The sequence below is a fragment of the Chiloscyllium plagiosum genome, chromosome 3, assembly GCF_004010195.1.
Source record: "Chiloscyllium plagiosum isolate BGI_BamShark_2017 chromosome 3, ASM401019v2, whole genome shotgun sequence".
Classification (NCBI taxonomy): Eukaryota; Metazoa; Chordata; class Chondrichthyes; order Orectolobiformes; family Hemiscylliidae; genus Chiloscyllium; species Chiloscyllium plagiosum.
This window is the reverse complement of record NC_057712.1, coordinates 80,777,162-80,799,187: the sequence shown is the minus strand read 5'-3', so window position 1 is coordinate 80,799,187 and position 22,026 is coordinate 80,777,162. Positions and strand designations below refer to the sequence as shown.

At 39.7% G+C, this 22,026-nt stretch overlaps 1 protein-coding gene across 2 annotated transcripts in view; it reads left to right on the top strand.

Annotated features, from left to right (window-relative positions):
• The window catches only part of bach2b (BTB and CNC homology 1, basic leucine zipper transcription factor 2b), a 273,549-nt gene that overhangs the window by 236,135 nt on the left and 15,388 nt on the right, over nt 1-22,026 (top strand). For both annotated transcript variants that reach the window (XM_043685186.1, XM_043685188.1), the window contains exon 3: nt 10,481-12,010. In XM_043685186.1, coding sequence (XP_043541121.1) covers nt 10,481-12,010 — 1,530 coding nt within the window. The remainder of the gene's footprint in view (nt 1-10,480; nt 12,011-22,026) is intronic.

The following is a 22,026-nucleotide window of genomic DNA, read 5'->3' as shown; positions in this document are numbered from 1 at the left end:
TGGGAAGGGGTGTAATCCAGGTAGCTGTGGGAGTCGGTGGGTTTGTAGAAAATGTCAGTGTCAAGTCGGTCGTCACTGATGGAGATGGAGAGGTCCAGGAAGGGGAGCCAGGTGTCGGAGATGGTCCAGGTAAATTTAAGGTCAGGGTGGAATGTGTTGGTGAAGTTGATGAATTGTTCAACCTCCTCGCGGGAGCACGAGGTGGCGCCAATGCAGTCATCAATGTAGCGGAGGAAGAGGTGGGGGGTGGTGCCGGTGGAATTACGGAGGATCAACTGCTCTACGTAGCCAACAAAGAGACAGGCATCGCTGGGGCCCATACGTGTGCCCATGGCTACCCCTTTGGTCTGGAGGAAGTGGGAGGATTCAAAGGAGAAATTGTTAAGGGTGAGGACCAGTTTGGCCAAACGAATGAGAGTGTCGGTGGAGGGGTACTGTTGGGAACGTCTGGAGAGGAAAAAACGGAGGGCTTGGAGGCCCTGGTCATGGCGGATGGAGGTGTAGAGGGATTGGATATCCATGGTGAAGATGAGGCGTTGGGGGCCGGGGAAACGGAAGTCTTGGAGGAGGTGGAGGGCGTGGGTAGTGTCTCGAACGTATGTGGGGAGTTCCTATTCATCTTGGTGTACAACATAACTTTGTGAATAAACAGAAGATATGCATAGCAGGACAGAGAGATTGTGCAAGGGCTCCCAACAGGATATTCAGGGAACAATTCTCCAACCTGAACCCCATTGAAGAAAAAGGTGTATGATATTTATCTTTCTATAAGTTTGTCCTCACTGAAATCTGGCACCAATGTAGACACTTGTGCAATCCCAAAACAAGACAAGGGCTGCATTGCCAATACATTGGTAAGGTGACTGTAGTGAAGAACTTTCATTCTTCTGGCTCCTTCAAGCTCCTCAGTCACTACGTAAGATGACTGACATAAGTCTCGACATTTAAAGATTGCATGTCATTCTGTTTTTTTAGGGAGAAGTTGGAGCACACAGTTTTTCTAAGATTGCAGTCTTCCACATGACACAGGGTTCTGTTGACTGCATGCACATTGCTTTGTGGTTATCATGTATCTGCTCTGACCTACACTGCAACCAAAAGAATTCCATTTCCTCAATGCCCAGCTGGTGTGTAACCATAAGCAGAGAGGCACTTTGTTAGCATCTAGAATCCTGGCAGCAATCATGACATCTTCATTTTGCAGCAGCTTATTCTACCAGTTTGAGTCACCACAGAAAATTAAACAGTGACTTCAGGGCAACAAGGATGATTCAGATATACAATCCATTCATGTGCAGTGTGTATAGAGTTAATGTACAGGGAGGAGTGAAGATAATGTTCGTACCTGCACTGTTTATAGCTGGTAATAAGAAGAGAGTTGGAGATGTTGGGGTAGGGTAGATAGGGAAAGGAGGGTTAACTCTGAGGATGCTGATATCTTTATTTATTTCAGTCTCACCACTGCCAAGACTTCATCCCGGAATGACCAGTACCACCTCTTCCATGGGGGTCAGGCTAATCAAGCGCATTTTCCCCTCCCCAGTCAGGTCCTGCAATCTTTGGATTGTGTGTCGCCTTGTACTGCAAAGGAGAGAAAAGTGTGTTGTGCAGTTTGATGTGACTGTGATGGTAGAATTATCTCCTATTGTGGAAACTGTCAAATATTTGTGGTTTGTAGCAATGCTTAGTATGAGAGTGAGATGCAGTATAATATTGTTAGGTATAAGTCCTATTTGGTAAAGATTTAGGCCATTGAGATATGGGGTTTAAGCAAATTGAGCAGTGTTAAAGACAAATGATGGGATGATATTCACTCATTGTGACCATATGTATAAGGCCGCTGAACTTTGTGCAGTATTACATCCACATACTCAACTTAGCTCTTGGCATTGACCCTCATGGCTATCTTCTTCTTCTGTGTTTTGTGTATGTAACTGGAAGGGTCCCTGGCCCACTCTCGGTACCATTCATCTTCCTACTATACACCTCCACAATATCTGTACATTATCAAAAACCTTAGATAGCATGTTCTCCTATGTTAGGTCATTGATATATATGTCACAGGTCAGATTCAGTTCCTTCACAACTGTCAGCACTTGCTGCATCTATGATGCATCTCCCGTTTAAGAATTCTAGTTGCTCATATTGAATCATCCCCGCCAACTAGACATCTAACCAAACAACAGTGTGTAGTTAGTGCTGGCTGAGCATTGAAATTATTTAAAACAGCAGGCAGCACAAATCACAATTTATGCTTCTGTTTTCAGTGGTTATAGTGAATTCAGTCTCATTTGATTTTGTGCATTTCTTTTCTCCAATGCTATGCTTTTTACTGAACAATTGCTCTTTTTAAAGAAGGCATTTCCTTTTCATCTGGTTTAACATAGTTTTGTCAAGAGAATTCTCAGCAGTGGTGTATTTTTAATGTTTGTGATCCAGAAGTCCCTGAATAATTACTGGCAAAAGTTCTAAATCCATGAGTCACAGCAAACTTTACTGTTTACTTATGTGAATACATATGCTTGTTTTTATATATGTGTACTTATTTTACACAAGTGTGAGCATGGTAAACATTGTATAGCTGTGGTAACTGAGCAAATCCTACTCTGAACTGAGCAGTCTTCTGAAACAGGCTTGAGGGAATAGTTTAGAAGTAAACTGCTTCATTAAGTCATCAGCATAATCTTTCCATAGTTGCATTGTATCTGTTGAATACCACCTTGCCTGTTCTTTGTTTGAAACACTTATTCATTCCTTTATTGCTTACTTTTCCAGCACTGTTTCAATCACTAGCATTAATCTTTCTACCAGCTTTTTTTTTATTGTAGCAATTAACTTGGTTTGAAAATGAAATCGAATCTGTTATGATCCCAGGTGATAGTGGTACTATCCAAGTCAGAATGAAATCTGGTTGCAGGATCATATGGGTTTTATTTTGTTTAGTATTTAATATAATGGTAAGTCACTGAACATATTTTTTGACAGCAGAATGGAAGTTTATTACACAAAAGAGGAAAATAATCAAACCAAGCCATCTAATATAGGGATTCTATGAAATATAGAAGACAATTACAATGATCGTAAAACACAAAAACACAAAATTTCACTCCATTTCCCAATAATATTTGTTATAGACATCCAAATCCAGAGAAATTATATCTCTGTCCAAACTCTTTCATTTTCTACTTGACTGACTCCTCGCAGTTTCTTTGCCATGGAATGTGAAGAAAATCAATTTGGTTCTAAATTTTCTAAACTGAAAATAGCATATGATCTTAAGCAAAAAAACAAACGAACAGCAGATGCTGGAAATTAGGAACAAAATCAGAAATAGCTGGAACAACTCAGCAAATCTGGCAGCATCTGTGGAGAGAAATCAGAGCAGTTCTGAGGAACGGTCACTGGACCCGAAATGTTAACCCTGATTTCTCTCCACAGATGCTGCCAGACTTGCTGAGCTTTTCCAGCAATTTCTGTTTTTGTTCATGATCTTAAGCATTTTCTGTAACTGTTATAAACACAGCGATATAAACATATTTCCATTTGCATTATGGGGGCATAGCATTTAGGAAGGACAAGAAGCTAGGAAAAGGTGGAGAGTTAACTCGGTTAATAAAGGATGGTATTGGTTCTATAGAGAAAAATGACAAGACATTACTGTAGAAGTTGTGTACAGGCCCTAACAGTTACCCAGCAGGATAGAGCACAGAGGAAGAAATAATGGGAGCTTGTCAGAAAGGCACACCTCGTCATAAGAGGCAGTGGTGGAGTGAGAATGTAATTGCGCTAGTAATTCAGAACCCCAGGCTAATGTTCTGATGATATGTGTTTGGATTCCAGAATGTCAGATTGTTTAATGTATCAGGGACCACTGTTATGGCAAGTTGGAAAAGTCATTGGAGAAATTGAGAGGGGGTGGGATGTGGTCATCAATAGTCACTACCACTCCAGCTTTCACAGGGGTCAGTGCAGCATGATGCTAGGCATAAATAAGATGTCGGCTACACTGTCATTGGAGAAGGGTAATGGATAGGGTTCTAAGATGGGATAAGCCTAAGGTTGGGTAACCTGTGACACCTGGTTTTTAGCTAGCATTACATTTCCGAATGTGCAGTTGTATTTCCTGTAGGGTGTCAGCCTTGTTACCTAACCCAAATAATCTGAGAAATATTTGGTTTTGGCTCCCTTCCCACTACATGCATGGTGAAGGTAAACTTCTGGATGTCCAGGCTTGACCAGGTTCACAGCTGGTCTTTAAAAATGGCACTGATGCCTGAAATCCCATGAGATTCCAACAATGATATGAACTTCTGCCTGAAGAGTATGACGATAGGGTGAATGGTGCACCGTAGAGATGTCATACATAGCTAATAAGGTGAGTTTTAGAGAATAGCCGTAAAAATGCAGAGAAACCTTCAATGAAACTTAACAGTATTCACACTTTACCGATTCCTGGTAAAATACAGCCCTATGGCTCAATATAGTAGTCTCTCAATTTTAGACCATTGATAATTATTCTGGAAGAATGACCAAGAGACGGAGAAAGAATATTCATTGTCAAGTCAGTTTTGGATCCTGCTAACTTTATTTAGTATTCTGAGGGATGGCAATCACTTCAGGCAAAGCTTGTAAACACTGAAAACTAACATTTCTACAAGTTTCTACCTTACATTCTAGGTAATAATTATAAAAAATTATGGTTTATCAAGCCTGTACCAATTAAAATTCATGTTATTCAAACTTTACCAGCTGTGTTCCACAGATAACTGTTCCATAGTCCCAATAGGACTGTAACAAGCATGTCTATAAATTGTTAGATCATCTATGCCTACACTTGTTTGCATAATCTTTACCCTCATTATAACCAGAACCTTTCCCAAGCCCATTTGAAGAAGTCAGTAAACTTAGTATTAATTGCTTAAATGTGACTTTGTTATAGGTCAGCCAAAATTATAGGTTTTCTAATCTGCAAGCTCAGTTATAGTCTGCCAAGTTTCTGTAGCTATCCTCCCAGATCATGTTTATGTTAAGTCATGTTGCAAATGTTTTTAAGAATTTCGGGCACAGCCGAGAGCCATGGGGAAAAGTTTAACTTTGAATGATGGTGTTAATTTCCAAAGTGGAATTGAAAATCGGGAGAAATGTAAAGCATCTGCCAGTTTGCTATCACCCATTTTGCATTATTCCAGAGTCAAGATTTTTCCCAGAATTTAGATTTTGTCATCCGCTGGCTTTCCATTTTGAAAGCATTGATTAAGTGGTTTTTAGACATTGATTTTAAGGTCTGAACTAGTTTAAGTTCAGCAAGTGAGGCGTATCCTAAAGTAGCCAATTTCACTGAAGACAGGAAATTGAACTGGAACTATTGTTAACTAAGTTACTTATTAGGATGGGTGGGGTGAGGGTGTAAGTGATTGTGAAGTATACAAATTCAGAAGCTGAGATTATTTTTGTTATTCTGCATATAATTCAAACCCTTTTACTGAGTCTCTTCTCTTCCATTCCCTTAGATAGTGACCAAAGTTTACTTTGCACAGACTCTGATTAATTCATATGTACAATCATGATTTAAACTTTTATGTCAAAACTCCAATTTCCAATTTGAAAGGGTCTATCACCTGAATTTGGTGGACAGTTGGGACCCTGCTGGCAGTAGGTCTCTGTGAAATGAAGCCAGCTCAATCCTTGGCTTTAAAGCAAAAGTCACTCAAAATTCATACCCTCTTCCTTTGATTTTCCCAGATTTTACTGGTAAACTTTAATTTTAAAGTCATGCAGCACAAAATAGACCATTCCGTCCAACTAGTCCATGCCAACCATAATGCCAAATGAAACCAGCCCCACCTGCCTGTGCTTGGCCCATGTACTTCTCTAAATATCTTTTCTAAACGTAGTAACTACTCGCATCTACCACTTCCTCTGGAAGATCATTCCACACGTGAACCACTCTGTGTAAAAATTTTTATTCTCTCACCTTAAAAATATGCCCCCTAGTCTTGAAATCCTCCATCCTAGAGAAAGCCACTGGCGTTTATGTTATTTATACTTCTCATTATTTTATAAACCTTTGTGAGGTCACCTCTCAATCATTATGTTATTTTTATTTGCTTTGGTTTGTAGTCAGTTTGTGTGGACTTTTCTTAGCTGAACCTTTAACTGTGTCCTCCCTTTACAAGTGGGCCATTGATATTTACATATTTTACCATGGATCTTTTCCCTACTAGCTCAGCAAACAGTTTTTGTTGGTATTAAGATTTGTATTGTTCGTACTATTTCAAATGTTTTTATCAAATATTTTGTTTTAAAATTCTTTTCCTCATTTCTCTACAACTTGCGAGCCAATTTAAAGCAAAATCTGTCTGATAGGTGTTTGGAATTTTAGTGGAGGTACTAACCTTGCCCACCATTGGGAAGTTGGAGGGAAGGTAGTGGGAGCCGATCCCTGCTGGCCTGGGAAGCCACAGCCAAATACAACTCTGTCAGAAGTATAGTCCCACTTCCAAGGGCTGTCAGCAAGTCAGCAACACAGAAGCTCACAGTAGCACAGTTGCCTCACAACGTCAGGGACCCTGGTTTGATTCCAGCTTTGAGTGACTGTGTGGAGTTTGCACTTTCTCCTCGTTTCTGCATGGGTTTCCTCTGGGTGCTCTGGTTTCCTCCCACAGTCCAAAGGAGTGCAGATTAGGTGGATTGGCCATGCTAAATGCAGAGTTACAGAGATGGAGTGAGACTAGGTTTGGCTCTGTGTGTGATGCAATTCAGAGGGTTAGTGCAGACCTGATGGGCCAAATGACCTCTTTCTGCACTGTAGGGATTCTGTGATTCTAAATCAAATGGCTATCAGCTGTCCAATTCCAGGAGCACTAGAGTGATAAGCACTACTAGAACTACAGTAAGTCAAGTAGTGGGGAAGGGGGACAGTGAATTGCAGGCTTCAGGTGGGTTCATGTGTTCAGGTAGTACAAGGAGTGAAACCCTCCATTTGTAAGAATAGAGAATGAGACTTAATGAGATGTAGCCGTCTCAGGCTATACCAATGTTGGTTTCCCATTTCTAATTGCACTGGGACAGGTGCTGCAGAGCACCCCTTCTCTACTCCTGCAGTTCATCTGATGCAGGTACATCTACTGTGCTGTTAGGAAGGGAGTTCCAATGACAGTGATGTAACAGCAAAGTAGTTCCATTTCAAAATGCTGTTTGGCTTGGTGAGAAACTTACGTGTGGTGGTGCTTCCCTGCCCTGGCCATTGTTCTTGCCCTTCTAGAAAGTAGAGGTCACAGGTTTGTAAAATGTTAAATAAAGGTTGGCAGTGCATCTTGCATAAGGTACACACCTTGTAGTTCATGTCATCACTCTAACATTGGTCATACTACAGGTAAGCCTCTGGATCTGGGCCTCTGGAATATCCAGAATGTTGCTGCCTGCCTTCAGTGTGGAGGCAAGGGGAGTCACTTCTGTGGCGCACTTTGTTTCTGGGCCTTCTGGTCAGTTTTGCATTGCATGGATATTAAATATGGGGTGCATCAGTGTTTCTGTGACTTTTCATTGTCCTGCACAGGCTTATTAGATCAGAGTTGAAGAAAAAAACTGCAAGTCTAAAGAGAATGGACAAAGAAATGGGATGCTGAGCTGCTTTTGCAGAGAGTTTGCATGGATGTGATGGGCTGAATCCTCTCCTGCATTTCTAATACTGCAATGTCCAGGCCTCTCCTATCAGTTCCCAGCATATTTGTTATTCATTTGTTTGTATTGCCTATGCGACATACCTTCCCCTGCAATGATAATCCAGCTGGATTGAACTGAAACACAATGCAGCAACCTGGCAGAACCTGTTAAAAACATACACTTTTCTCTAGCCACATGGCTACCAAAAGTAGACATCATTCTTTTCCTTTTTAGATACTAATAAAAACTCTTGCTATCTGTCTTGAACTTTCTAGCTGGCTACCTCTCCTGCTCTAATTTATTTGTCCTGATTAACCTTTCAGTCATTCTCTGCTGTTCTCCACATTCTGACCTACCATTTATCTCTGCTCAATTACTTGCTTTTCTCAAGTTTGATGTTTTCCATAACCTGTTTATTTGACCAGGGATGGTAAGATCACCCTTTGGAAATTTTCTTTACAGGAGGAGTTTACTTATTCTGAATATTCTGAAATATCCATTTAAATGTCTGCTACTGTTTCTGTACTGATATTTCTCCTGGCCTAATATCTCAGTTCACTTCAGATAGCTTACCTTTTATGTCCATGTAGTTGCCATTTGCCTGCCATCTCTAATATGTTTTAATTAATAATTGTGAATTAAGTAATAATTATTAAGGCCTAAGTTGGAATTTTAGCACTGCCATAAACGTTATAATACAGAAGAAATACAATAGCGATTGAATTTAGAGTTTCTCATAATACTGGTTATCGTCTTATTTGCTCCCTTTGCCACACTAATTTGGAAATCAAATCAACAAACATCTCCACTTCTGATCTTATGATTGAGGGAAGGTCATGATGAAGCAGCTAAAGATGATTGAGCCTAGGACACTACCCTAAGGAATTTCTTCAGTATTGATTGGCCTCCAAAAACCACGGTCTTCCAACCAGTGGAGAGTTTCCCCTCTCGTTTTCATTGATACCAATTTGGCTCATGCTTCTTGATGTCACATTCAGTCAGACGTCACCTTAATGTCAAGGACAATCATCATTTCTCAATTCAGGGCTCAACTGGCCTAAGGATGGGTTGTTGTCCGACATTTACCCTGTCACTGATAAAATACCAGCAGATTTGGGTAGACAACTGCACTTGTCTGTGGTCAATAAGTATACTTTATGTTAATTTATGGAAATGACTGCTGCTGTTCCTCAGTTGGTTCTTCTCATTTATTATGATCTTTTTCAGTCTATTCAAACTAGTTCAATCCAGAAAGCTTCTTGCATCAATTTATTCCAACTTTATCTTCCTCAGAAGTATTAGATACAGAACCCTATCTGTCTATATTCCAAGAATTCCAAAAGTACCAATGGAATTCTCTCCCTAACAGCATTGTGGATCTATCTACAGCAGTTCAAGAAGGCGGCTTACCACCACCAAAGTGTCAAACACAGGAAATAATATTTTGTGTTACAGTGATCAACTTATGAAAATTGGTAAACATTTGCCAAGCAAAGGTATATCAAAAGTGCACATGGAGAGTTGACGCCATGTCTATCGCTGATGTTGTGAATTTTTCAGTTTTTGTAATGTGGCTGAGGCAGAAGAGAAGCAAATGATTGGTCTTTGGGGCATCCTTCAATAACAATCCAAGGGTGGGATGAGAAATCATTGGTAAGTCAGTCAGTAAGACTGAAACAAAACAAAGTCAGATTCACTGAATTGGATGATCTACAAAAAATATTGGAAGATGATGATGTAATTAATCTTTCAAGATCTGCAGAGCAGTTGGGATGAGTTATAGGGATAGTGCAATAGAGTCAAAGGAAATGCTATTTGTGAGACTGATTCAGCCCATTTCAGTGATGTGGGACCATAGGAAGAATTAATTAGTGACAGTGAAGTTGGAAGTTGTGGCAAAATGGACTTGGAGGTGAGGATGACATATTCAAGGATTTTGGAAAGGAAACACATATTGGAAATGCTTCTTAGACTAGACATAATTTCCTGGCATTGTAATTGAATACAACACATTTTATCAAATCAGAAAAATAAATTGCATAACCCACTTGTCTGCTCAAGACGAAGAGGCTGAAAATCCATTTTGGGATAGATGATTTTGAAGAATAGTCATTAATTCCCTATGTTATAGAGTCATAGAATCATAGAGATTTACAGCACGGAAACAGACCCTTCAGTCCAACTCGTCCATGCCGACCAGATATCCCAACCCAATCTAATCCCACCTGCCAGCACCTGGGCCATGTCCCTCCAAACCTTCCTATTCATATACCCATCCAGATGCCTTTTAAATTTTGCAATTGTACTAGCCTCCACCACTTCCTCTGGCAGCTCATTCTATACACGTACCAAAGTACCACAGCAACCTTCCGAGGGAGATCAAGCAAATATTGAATACCTACTTGAGATTGGAGCTACCAGCCTTCCGGTCTGTGTCAAGATTTATGTTTAAGGTTTACTAGATTAAGCACACTGCAAACTTGAGTACTGTGGCCCTAAAGCAGTTTCTCAGTAATATTTTCTGAAAGTATTTAAGTAGTTATTAAGTTTATGAATTTTGTGAATTGTTATGCTGAAATGAAACATTATAAAAAACCAAAGCCTTTTCATTTGCAGTACATTGACATGCAGAGCTCCTGCTTTCCAAAGTAAATATTCATATGGAATGTTCAGTGCTGACCCAATAAAAGATTAACTGGCATTTTTCAGTTTTTGTTAATGGCCATTAGAACTGTCAGAAAACCTAACTACACTTGAAGTGTTTTGGATAATAGCAATGCTGATGGTAATGCTGGCAATTTCCCTATTTTTGCAGGTCACCGCCAGAGGATTTAGCCCATTGTTGCAGTTTGCCTACACTGCTAAGCTATTACTCAGCAGAGACAACATCCAAGAGGTCATGCACTGTGCTAAAGTCCTACATATGCACAATCTGGAGGACTCCTGCTTCCGCTTCCTTGAGGCCCAGCTCTTCAATGAAAAAGATGGTTTTTTCCTTTACACCAAAATGGCAACGTTCCAAAAGTCCAACGTACAAGATGGGAATTCAGACGGTGAGGGAGAACACATGCAATCTGACACTCGTAAGATTACCTGTTCCAGGGACAGAATAAGTAATGAGACATTTGGGTTTGAAGCATCTTCCAGGCTATCTGAGAAAGAGCCAGCTGTAATATCAATCCCTGTTACATCAAATGATGATATGGGACGCTGCCCAAAATACAGGAAATACCAGCTTGCTTGCACCAAGCATATCAGTAGCACACCACATACCAGTACCTCAGGTTTTCCAAGCACATTTAAAGAAGACCGGCCAGTCTGTACTCAATCTCAAGGATATAGCAAGGCACAGGTAAAAATTGAACCACATGCACCAGAAATTGCAGCAGAAAATGCTGCTCAGTGCTTGTCTGAAAGTGAACCTGTTGCAGTAGAACATGCAGTTGCAGATAAGGAAATGGACATTAAGCAGATGAGTCCAATGTGTGTTGATAGACCCAAAAGTAGAACACCTCCTTGTTCAAGGTTCATTAAAAAAGCTGAATCTACTGAGACACAAAATCAATTGCAACAACCTTTAGACGCCAGAACATCTTGTTCCCTTGAAGAGGGAATGACTCAGGGTGACCTCAAAACAGAATACAGGCCTTATAGCGAAATGTATGGACTATCCTGCACACCTCAGAAAGACAACAATAGCTTTACTGTTGGATCCCAACTGACAGGACCATCTTGTGAAGTGATTTGCAAACAGGAACTGGAATCGGACAGAAAGAGTGTTATATTTTCTTCTGGTACCTTGGACAGGATGAACACTCCTGCTGCACATTCATATACTGGTGGGAGTTCACTAGAGGACGAACTTACTGAGCATGTGCCAAAAGGTTTGTGGAGTGGTACTAGTCAGTCACTTCCATGTTCACAGACTTGTGTTTCCACTAGACTTGCAATGGAGCCTTTATTGCCATTGAATTCATGTAGAATTCAACCTACTTGTAAAACCAGCTGCCCAGTGCCAATTAAAGTGTGCCCTCGATCTCCTCCATCTGAGACTAGGACCAGAACCTCAAGTTCCTGTTCCTCTTACTCATTTCCTGAAGATGGAAGTGGTGGTTCTCCTTGCAGTTTACCCCAGTTTGAATTGTCCACTTCACCCTGTTCACAAGGAACACGTTTCCTATCTGCAGAACAGCAAGAGTTAAGCATGATTGGAGATGCAATGTTCAATCAGTGTAAACCACCATTAAAATGTGAACAGTCATATGGCACCAACTCCAGCGATGAATCTGGATCCTTTTCAGAAGGGGACAGTGAATCATGCTCAACTCGAGAGAGAGGACGTGAGGTACAGTAGCAATTTATTTAATAAAAATACTTATAATTATAAATTCATCCTGACTGGAGCTGTCAGTTTTAGCAGACTTAGTAGTGTGCTATGATGCTAAGTAATGGTGTGCCAACGTTTATAATCATGGAGGGATAATGAGGCCTACAATTGTTTATTCCTGAACTGAGCCATGCTGAGCAGTACAGCTTCAAGTCTAATTTGTGATGCTTTCCAGGAAGGGAGGAGAGAAAGTCATAAAGATAGAAGCTACCTCGCAATGTTACTTAGAAACACACATATCATATCCTTGTTTCCACTTCTTTAATGAAGACATTAATCTTTACAGAATGAAAAACAGTTAACATGGCCTGTGGAGATTGCTGCAAGATCATTAATGATTACTGCCATTTTAAGCACACTGTGCATTTGTACAGTGTCATCATTGACAGCTCCTTTTTATTCTATAGAGGACAGTCATGACTGTGTGACTCTCATGGCTACTGGCTACAGGGTGCTAGGTCAGGTGGATGGGGATGATGAGAACTATAGGAAAAGAGGATAAATCAATTCAACATAGCCCAAGGCAAGGTAAAAATCATAATTATCAGAAATTAATATTTCTTACTTTATATTAGGTGAATAATGATCATAATTACAATATGATTGCTTAGTTAATAAATGTAAAATGTGTGCATCTTTTCAGTTGTTTGATACTTTCAGATATTAAATAGCACAGCAGGAGTTCTACACACTTAAAATATTTTTTTAAAAATCCTCAATTTGAATTAGATGTAGTTTGTAGTCAATGACAGCAGCAAAGTTTATATTCACCACATACCACACTTTCTCATTGTTCTTTCCATCGTCATTTTTACATGAAAAGCACATGAACACCAACTTGTATTTATTTTCATAGCTTTAAAATAGAATGTCCCAAAAGGATCTATAGAGGTCTTATCAGAACTTGACCTAGCTTAAGGAAGGGTTGGATTAAATAGATGGATTTGTAACAACAGCTCGCATTCACAAAATGATTTTACAGTAATGTCATCAGGTACAATTTAATGGAAGAGGCAGAACATGGAAGAATTGACTTTTGGCTTGGCTGTTCCCTAATTGACCAGAGGGCAGTTAAGAGTCAATCACTTTGTTGTGGGTCTGGAGTTACAATAGGCTAGACCAAGTAAGACTAGAGTTTTAAAGTTATACCTTGCATGAATATTCTATCTTTTGTGGTCTTAGAATATCCCAAGGTATTTAACAGCCAATTAAATAATTTTGAGGCACCTGACCCTGTCAGTGCAGTTTTGGAAACTGTGAATAAGGATGTCCAGTGTAACAGGAGTGCAGGTTATTTTTGTGGAGACTGGGGTAGCCCTTCATTGGGTTACCAGTTCATTTCCCCTTCATAGTAACATACTTAATCATCTAAATTACCTCTCTGCTTGCTTCAGGCAGCAAGAACTGACAAAGTGGCAAAGGAATGAGAGTGTTAAATTCATCCCTGTAACTTTTGGAATGCTGCTACCCAATTTCTGCCAGGCAAGCAACTGCATAATCTTCATTGCACAGCATCTAATTTCAGGTTTGTGGTTCAGAATAGGTTTCAAAGCTGATGTGAAACAGTGCTCCACAGAAAGGCAAAAAGGATGACTAGTCAAATTGCATGTCTGTCATGCACAGCCTAGAGGTGAGGAAAAGAGTGACTTTGGCAGATGTCAGAGAACAGATTGCTTGCCCATCCTCACAATTATTTTCTGCACAACTCCCTGTAAAGGGATTTTCTTTTTCTTTTAATGATCTGCTTCATTTATGTCAAGCATTTTCTGAATGAGAACATTTTTTGAAAAGATGAATATGAATAGAACCAAGGACAGTTTTCTTTTTTACATGCAGATCATAAAAATGACAAAGGAAAATTAACATCCCTCATCTGGCAGAGTGTAATGCATGCTGCAGTTGATTAATGGTTTGGGATCAGTTTTACATGCCTAAACCTTATTTAGTATTGGGCCAACTCTCAGACTGAATGAAAATCTGAATTTCTAAAAAAAATGCTTCCATGCATTTTTAACCCAGAAAGTCATTATTTCCGTTGCCCTATAAATAAACACAATGAATGTCAATAGGCCTAAAGAGGAGAATGAGGTATCAAAAATAGCAACTAGCAAGGTTGAAGACAATGCACTTTGAAAGAGGAAGGAAACTGTTCATGTATTGGGCAATGTCTGTGAGGGATCAGGTCTTTTGGCTTCCTTTATTTTACAAAATTACAATATTTCTTAATTAATAACTGCTGAGTAAAATGACCAGTTTTGATATTAATTTATCACAGTAATGACCACAATATTCTGAGCAGTGTCATATCCCTAACTGCACTGCAAACCCTGCTTTAATAGTGCAAAGCAGAGTTTTTCTGATGGAAGTGAAATAATTCGATATGTCATTGTAAAAAAACTGAATTCTTTTGTGGTCGAGTCACTGCTGTTCACACCAGCTTGAACCTAGACTTGTTCAAATGCATTTACAGTGTAGGAAATTTGAAAAAAAGTACTTTACATTCTTTTTTGTAACCTGGTGGTTTATGAATTTGATCATTGGTCAAGCCAAAACAGCACAGAAGTTGCTTCTGATTATATAAAATTTACTGAAATCCATGAGCGTTGCTAAAATGCAGATGCTTAAAGCAGACAGTTATAGGAGTACTGTTTTTATCCAGTGTAATCACAATTCACTGTTTGTTCAGATCTTTTTTTTCCATTTGGTCTCTATTTCCCAAGTTTTATGATGATACTCGGCTAACATATCCAACAAAAACATAATGTAAATTTCTCGGTACAATGTCTCTCTGATATAGTATAAGATTTCTAAATGTTGATATATCATACAGTTGGAAAGGCCAGCCAGACCAGTAAGCTTGTTCCTCCTAATCATCTATAATTTACTTAGAGCATAAGACATAGGGCAGAAGTATGCCATTCAGCCCATTGGGTATGTTCCATCATTTACTGAGCTCATAGCTGATCTGGTAATCCTCAACTCGACTTACCTGCGTTTTCCCACAAGCCTTGATTCCCTTACCAATTAAACATCCCCCTGAAAGTCAAAGGTAAAGTTGCCATCATTGTAAGATACTGTGGAGCTGTTGGTTCCTAAGAGAAAGAGAGAGAGAGATGATTCGTTATGAGCTTCACCTGAGGGTCGCTAAATCTCAAGCAAGGGGAGAGGTTGAGAAGGCATGACTTTCATGGTGACCTCAGCTGATACAGGAATTAAACCCACGCTGTTGGCATCACTCTGTATAACAAACTATTCATCAACCAACTGAGCTAAAGCTATAACCTTGAATATACCCAACCTCAACAGCCCTCTGTGATAAAGAATTCCAGAGTGACTCCCTCTGAGAGAAGAAATTCCTTCTCATCCATACCTTAAATAGATGTCCCCATGCTCTAAGATGTTGCCTTCTGGTCAAATTTCACGATTTGGACTCACATGCCCAAAATATTAACTTGGGTGTCTGGATGTTAAACTTTGATGTAATCCAAACTTACCCAACCCATTAAAGCACCTGAATAAGAAAACACAAATTTGTGCTTCTCTATCTCTGAAAGTAACTAAAACAATCTTCAACCTTACCTTCAATCCTACATCCTATTTCACGCATTCCTTAGTGTGAAATTGTCATGTTTTGGTCAGCTTAGAAAACATTCTGCCTCATAATACTAAATTGATTCTATCAAACTGTCAGACTGAATTCCAGCTTTTAGGAATCCCCTTTGATTTTCTTGTTGGAATGACAGGAATGACCCGGGTCACCCTGCTTATTTGGATATCCCATCTCTGAGACTTGAGACAAGATGTAATCACATGTACAGAGGCACACCCAAAGTACAGTCCACTGGCACAGCTAACTAAAAATAATTCCAGACTGATAATTCATAATATAGAGCATTACATTCTCATTACTTAGTTCCCTGACTGTTGCACCATTTTACAAGACTTTCTACAAAGTACCATACATAATAACTCATTTGCCCTACTTAAACGTTTAGTGACCTTGAAAGATGACTTGTCAAAGAATGAACAGTATTGAGAATTGGCTGGTTTGGTTGGAGATTTGAAGTTGGATTATATTATGATTGAAATCTGAAACCACCAATGGAGCATTAATTGCCGCAGCCTGCATTCTACAATCTTGCTCAATTTCTGGCCTAGGTCCTAAGAATGTAAAGACTAATAGTATTATGTTTGTGGGTGTGTGAGATCCAGGTCTTAAGTATTCTCAGACACGTTGTGAATATTTGTGTCATATGCTGTGGTACCAAGCATTGATAGTTTGTGGTTGGTTTAGAGCGCTGCTGCCAATCCTCCTTTCTATGTTTTATTTTAATCAACCTGTTCAAACACGTTCTGATACACCTGTGGGACAGGTGAGACTTCAACCAGATCTTCTAGCCCAGAGGACACTGCTACTGTGCCACAAGAACCTTAATCCTCCTTTCTCCTCTTTTCAAGTAAATGTCTAACATGTCAGGCAGACCTGGTGGGGCATTGTAAAAAAACTAAAAAGATAAATAGACACTTACAGCAGAAAGCCTTCATCCTATATATATATTTTAATCAACCTGTTCAAACATGTTTATGACATACTTCCAGAGTAGGTGAGGCTTGAACCCAGATCTTCTTGCCCAAAGGTAGGGACACTAGCTCTATGCCACCAGAGTTGTAAAGTCAGGAATACAAACAAACGCAGCTGAAAGTATTCAAACCTACCAAGGAGATCCCAATAGATTTCTAATCTGCCATTTTAATCAGAAACAAATACAGAAGTTGTTGGAAAAGCTCAGCAGTTCTGGCAGCATCTGTGCAGAGAAATCACAGTTAACGTTTCTGGTCACCTGTTTCTCACAACGTAATTACTTGGTCACGACGACTGGCAAAACAATTGGAGCAGAACTTGAACATGCATCTTTTTACTAACATCATGATACCTATTAAAATCAACTGCCATATTCAGTAGGCCACATGACCGGCACAAACTGCAATTCTAATCCAAAGCCTTAGGCTGCTCAGCTGCAGTACCAGACAGACAGTCATGTTAATGACTGCTATAGCATAAGAACTCGGGGCTCCATTTAAATTGATTTCATTTCGGCTTCAACTCCAATTAAAAATCTATCTCCTCTTACATTTATTCAGTGTCTCAACAACCACTACACTCTGGATAGTGAATTCCACAGATTCACAACCCTTTGAGAGAAGTAACTTCTCCTCACCTCTGTTTTAAATCTGGCAGCCTTCGCCTAAAGCTATGAACTCTCATTCTAGATTGCCCCACACGGGGAATCACCTACTGTTGCCACTTGAATAGAACATAATCTCAAGAACATAATCTTCTTTTCTATGCTAAGTCTAAGGGTCTATCTAACTAGCAGTAAGGATAAATCACTACTGAGTCTTAACAAAGAGAAGTTTGTTTTGTACAAGGTGTAGTATATTTCATGATAGCGAAAGGTACAAGTTGTGTTGTCTTTGTAATTATACCTAACTGGTCAGGAGACAAGAGGTGACACATTGGACTGCAGCAAGACCTTATACTTGACTGCATCTTCTCAACCCAAGGGCTGTGTACATCTGACTGGGCTTAATGCAGCGATAAATTAACATTTACAGACCTGTCACATTCTGTTGTAGGAACCCTGGTTTAAATCCGACCATGGTAGATGGTGGAACTAGAATTTTAACAAATTTTGGAAATAAAAATCGCCCATCATGACTTAATGATGACCATGAAATTATTGTTGATTGTCATTACAATCCATCTGATTCACTAATGTTCTTTACAGAAGGAAAACTGCCATCAGTATTTGGTCTGGCCTACATGTGCCACTGCAATGTGGTTGACTCTTAAATGTCCATTGAGATGATCTAGTAAGCCACTCAATTGTGTCTAACTACTAGAAACTCACAATGAAGGAATGAACCTGGTTGGACTGGTGTCCAGAAACAACACTGACAAAAATAGTTCTGTCAATCTTGCAAAGTTCTTCCTCACTCATATCTAGGGGCTAGTACCAAAATGGAGAAATCAACTTGCAAAAACAAAGGAAGAATTTGACGTTTTAGTTTGGATTTTAGCACTTCTCTCTAATTAGATAATTATGATCACTGTTACTGAAAAGTTAGCACTTGATGTTGGAAATTTGATTATCCCTACTGCTCATAATCTCATCCTGGATGTTTTTGCCTATGTTTGATTGACAACAAGGACAGCGGGGTGGTTCTCAGTTGAATGAATCACTCCGCTCCTCAATGCTAGGTCCCTCGATCAAGAACTGAGTATCTCTGAACAAGGGTCAACCACCCTGGTGCCCACACGTTATCCTGCGTATGTTGGCTTCTCATGCTCCCCACATGATGACCCCACCCTCCTGCCGCCCATCCTTTGTTGGGTTAATACTTGTGGCTGTGGGTGATGCCCTTTAATGACGGGAAGATCATTCTCAGGATGGCCTACCATAGACTTGATCTGGAAATACCGTGGGACTCTCACCTGCTAATATCATGGCTGATTCAGTGACCTGCGCCATTAACAATGCTATGATAAAGGCACTTGATTCTGACAGTAAGCTCTGTTTCTCTTCATAGATATGTCCTGACCTGCTGAATATTTCCAGTATTTTATTGACTTAAGATATGCGCTGACAAAAAAATTGATTGCTGAGAAATGATTAGTTTATTGAAATAGGCAACTGGTGTAGAAAGGAGGGCATCCCATTTCTGAGGCATTGGGATCAGTTCTGGGGAAGGTGAGAATTATACAAGGTGAACGGGCAGCATCTTAACGAGGTCAAAGAGTGGTCATATTCCTGATGAAGTGCTTATGCTGGGATAGTCAACATGGCTTTGTGCGTGGGAACTCATTTCTCACAAAGTTGATTCAGTTTTTTGAAGAAGTAACAAAGAGGATTGATGAGGGCAGAGCAGTAGATGTGATCTATATGGACTTCAGTAATGCATTCGACAAGGTTCCCCATGGGAAACTGGTTAACGAGGTTAGATCTCATGGAATACATGGAGAACTAGCCATTTGGATACAGAACAGGCTCCAAGTAGAAGAAGAGGGTGGTGGCAGAGGGTTGTTTTTCAGACTGGAGGCCTGTGACCAGTGGAGTGCCACAAGAGACTGGAGGCCTGTGACCAGTGGAGTGCCACAAGGATCGGTTCTGGATCCTCTACTTGTCATCATTTATATAAATGATTTGGATGTGAGCATAAGAGGTATAGTTAGTAAGTTTGCAGATGACACCAAAATTGGAGGTGTAGTGGATAGCAAAGAAGGTTAGCTCAGATTACAACAGGATCTTGATCAGATGGGCCAGTGGGCTGAGAAGTGGGAGATGGAGTTTAATTCAGATAAATGCGAGGTGCTGCGTTTTGGGAAAGCAAATCTTAGCAGGACTTATACACTTAATGGTAAGGTCCTATAGGGTGAGAGGGGAAAGATATAAAAGAGACCTAAGGGGCAGCTTTCTCACGCAAAGGGTGGTACATGTATGGAATGAGCTGCCAGAGGAAGTGGTTGAAGCTAGTACAATTGCAACATTTAAAAAGCATCTGGATGGGTATATGAATAGGAAGGGTTTGAAGGGATATGGGCTGGGTGCTGGCAGGTGGGACTAGATTGGGAATATGGTTGAGAAATATGGTTGGCATGGATTGGTTGGATCGAAGGGTCTGTTTCTGTGTTGTACATCTCTATGACTCTATGAAATGTCGATTCTCCTGCTCCTTGGATGCTGCCTGATCAAGTTTCCAGCACCACACTCTTCAACTCTGATCTCCAACATCTGCAGTGCTCACTTTCTTTCAGCATTTTCAGAGGGATATTCATTAGTGCCTGATAGTCAAGGGTCCAAAACTGGCAAAACAAAGTCGAAAGCAAAAATAGAAGGTGGATAAAGCATCAACAAACATCAAATAGGATGGGAACAGAGAACAATGTTAATAAAGCAAATTAAAGGCACTCTAATGGAATGCAAACAACACCTAATGGGATGTGGACATTGCTGGCTAAGCCAACACTTATTGCCTATCCTGAACTTGCCTTGAACTGAGTGACTTGCGAGGGGAGGCCATTTCAGAAGCTAGTTAAAAGTCAACTCATTGCTGTGATCTAGAATCACATGTAGAAAAACCAGGTAATGATGGCAGATTTCCTTCCATAAAGAGCAATGTGAATTTTTAGAACAATTGATAGTATTTACATGGTAACCAGCTTTTAATGCTAGACTCTAACTAAATTCTAATTTCATCATTTGCCATGGTATGATTGAAACCCATATCCCCAGCCTGGGGTTATGAATTGATTCCCAGTCCAGTGACATTACTACTATGCCATTGCCTTCCTATTTACAAAAGATTTGTGATTTGAATGCACAAATTGATGTAAATGGGTAAGATTTAATTAACATTACAGAGAATGGCTACAGGGTGACCAAGACTGGGAACTGAATATTCAAAGATAATAGCATTTTGGAAGGATAGACAAAAAGGAAAAGGAGGTGTGAAAAGAATCTTAAGGGATGAGATTAATAATTTAGTAAGAGAGGATCTTAGATCAAAGGATCAAGATGTAGAATCAGTTTGTGTGGAGTTAAGGAACAGCAAGAGGCTGCAAACATTGATGGGTGTTGTTTATATGCCATAAAACTGTAGTGAATTCTTGGGCAAAGTGTAAGCCAGGAAGTTAGAGATGCATATTATGTGGGTGATACAGTGATAATGGGTGAATTCAATTTCTACATTGACGGGGTGATCCAAATCAGCACTGTTTTAGATGATCAATTCCAAATTGGTTTCTGGAAAAGTACATCCAGGAGCAAACAAGTAATTTTGGATATAGTTATATGTAATCAGAAATAGCGAATCAATAACCTTACTACAAAGGAGCCTCTGGGAGATTGTAGCCTTAATATAGAACTTTGTATTAAGTTTGAATGCAATTAGCTCATTCTGAAACTTTTGTCCTAAATCTTAAGACAAGGTATTATGAAGGTATAAGTGGTATGTTGGTCATGGGAAAATACACTAAAAGATTTGAGGATAAACAGACAATAGCTAATATTTAAAGAAATACTATATTGTCTACATAGGCCAAAGGGTCCTCTAATGCATAACACAAAGAGAAATGGATAGTGGCAGCAGTTCACATGGACCGAATTGTGGAGAGGCAATAGAGCAAGTCCAGTACAGAGGCCAGCGCATGAAGGCAGCATGACCACATGTTCTGAAGCCTGGCAGACACAGACTCACTTTGGAAAAGGACTAGAACTTGAGTACTTCATAGTCACTTTTTATTATCATTCTGGATTTTTTAAACTCTGTATTCCCATGGGTTTTTTTTTACTATTTCAATTCTTTGACGACACTTAAAGTACCTGTACAAAGGTACCTTGTATCTAAGATGGTGCCAATAGGCAATATTACAAACTTTTCATTGCACTCACTCAGTGCATGTGGCAATAAAGGCTCTTCTATTCTATTCTATTCTATTCTAACCAAATAAGTTGACAATTGTATAAGGTCAAAGGAAGTGGCCTCTAAGGATGCCAGAAAAAGTGGGAATGCCTGAGGATTGGGACCAATTTAGAACCCAGAAAAGAAGAACTACGATACTGATTAAGAAAGGGAAACAAGAATATGAATGCAAACTAGCAAGAAACATAAATGACGACTAAGCAATCTCCTTTGGGTATGTCAAAAAGGCAAGGATTAGTTCAGACAAATGTTGAGACAGAAATTTATCATGGAGAACAGGGAAATGTCAGAAAAATTAAACATCTGTCATCATAGAAGAAGATTTAGAAAATCTCCCAGAAATCAAAAACTTGTGAGACAGAGGAACTAAGAGAGATTGCTATTAGATAAGATCTAATACTTGGAAAGCTAATAGGGTTGAAGGTTGATAAGTCCAGTTGTCCAGATTGTTGAAGGTATAGCTGGACTGATAGTGAATGCATTGGTGATTA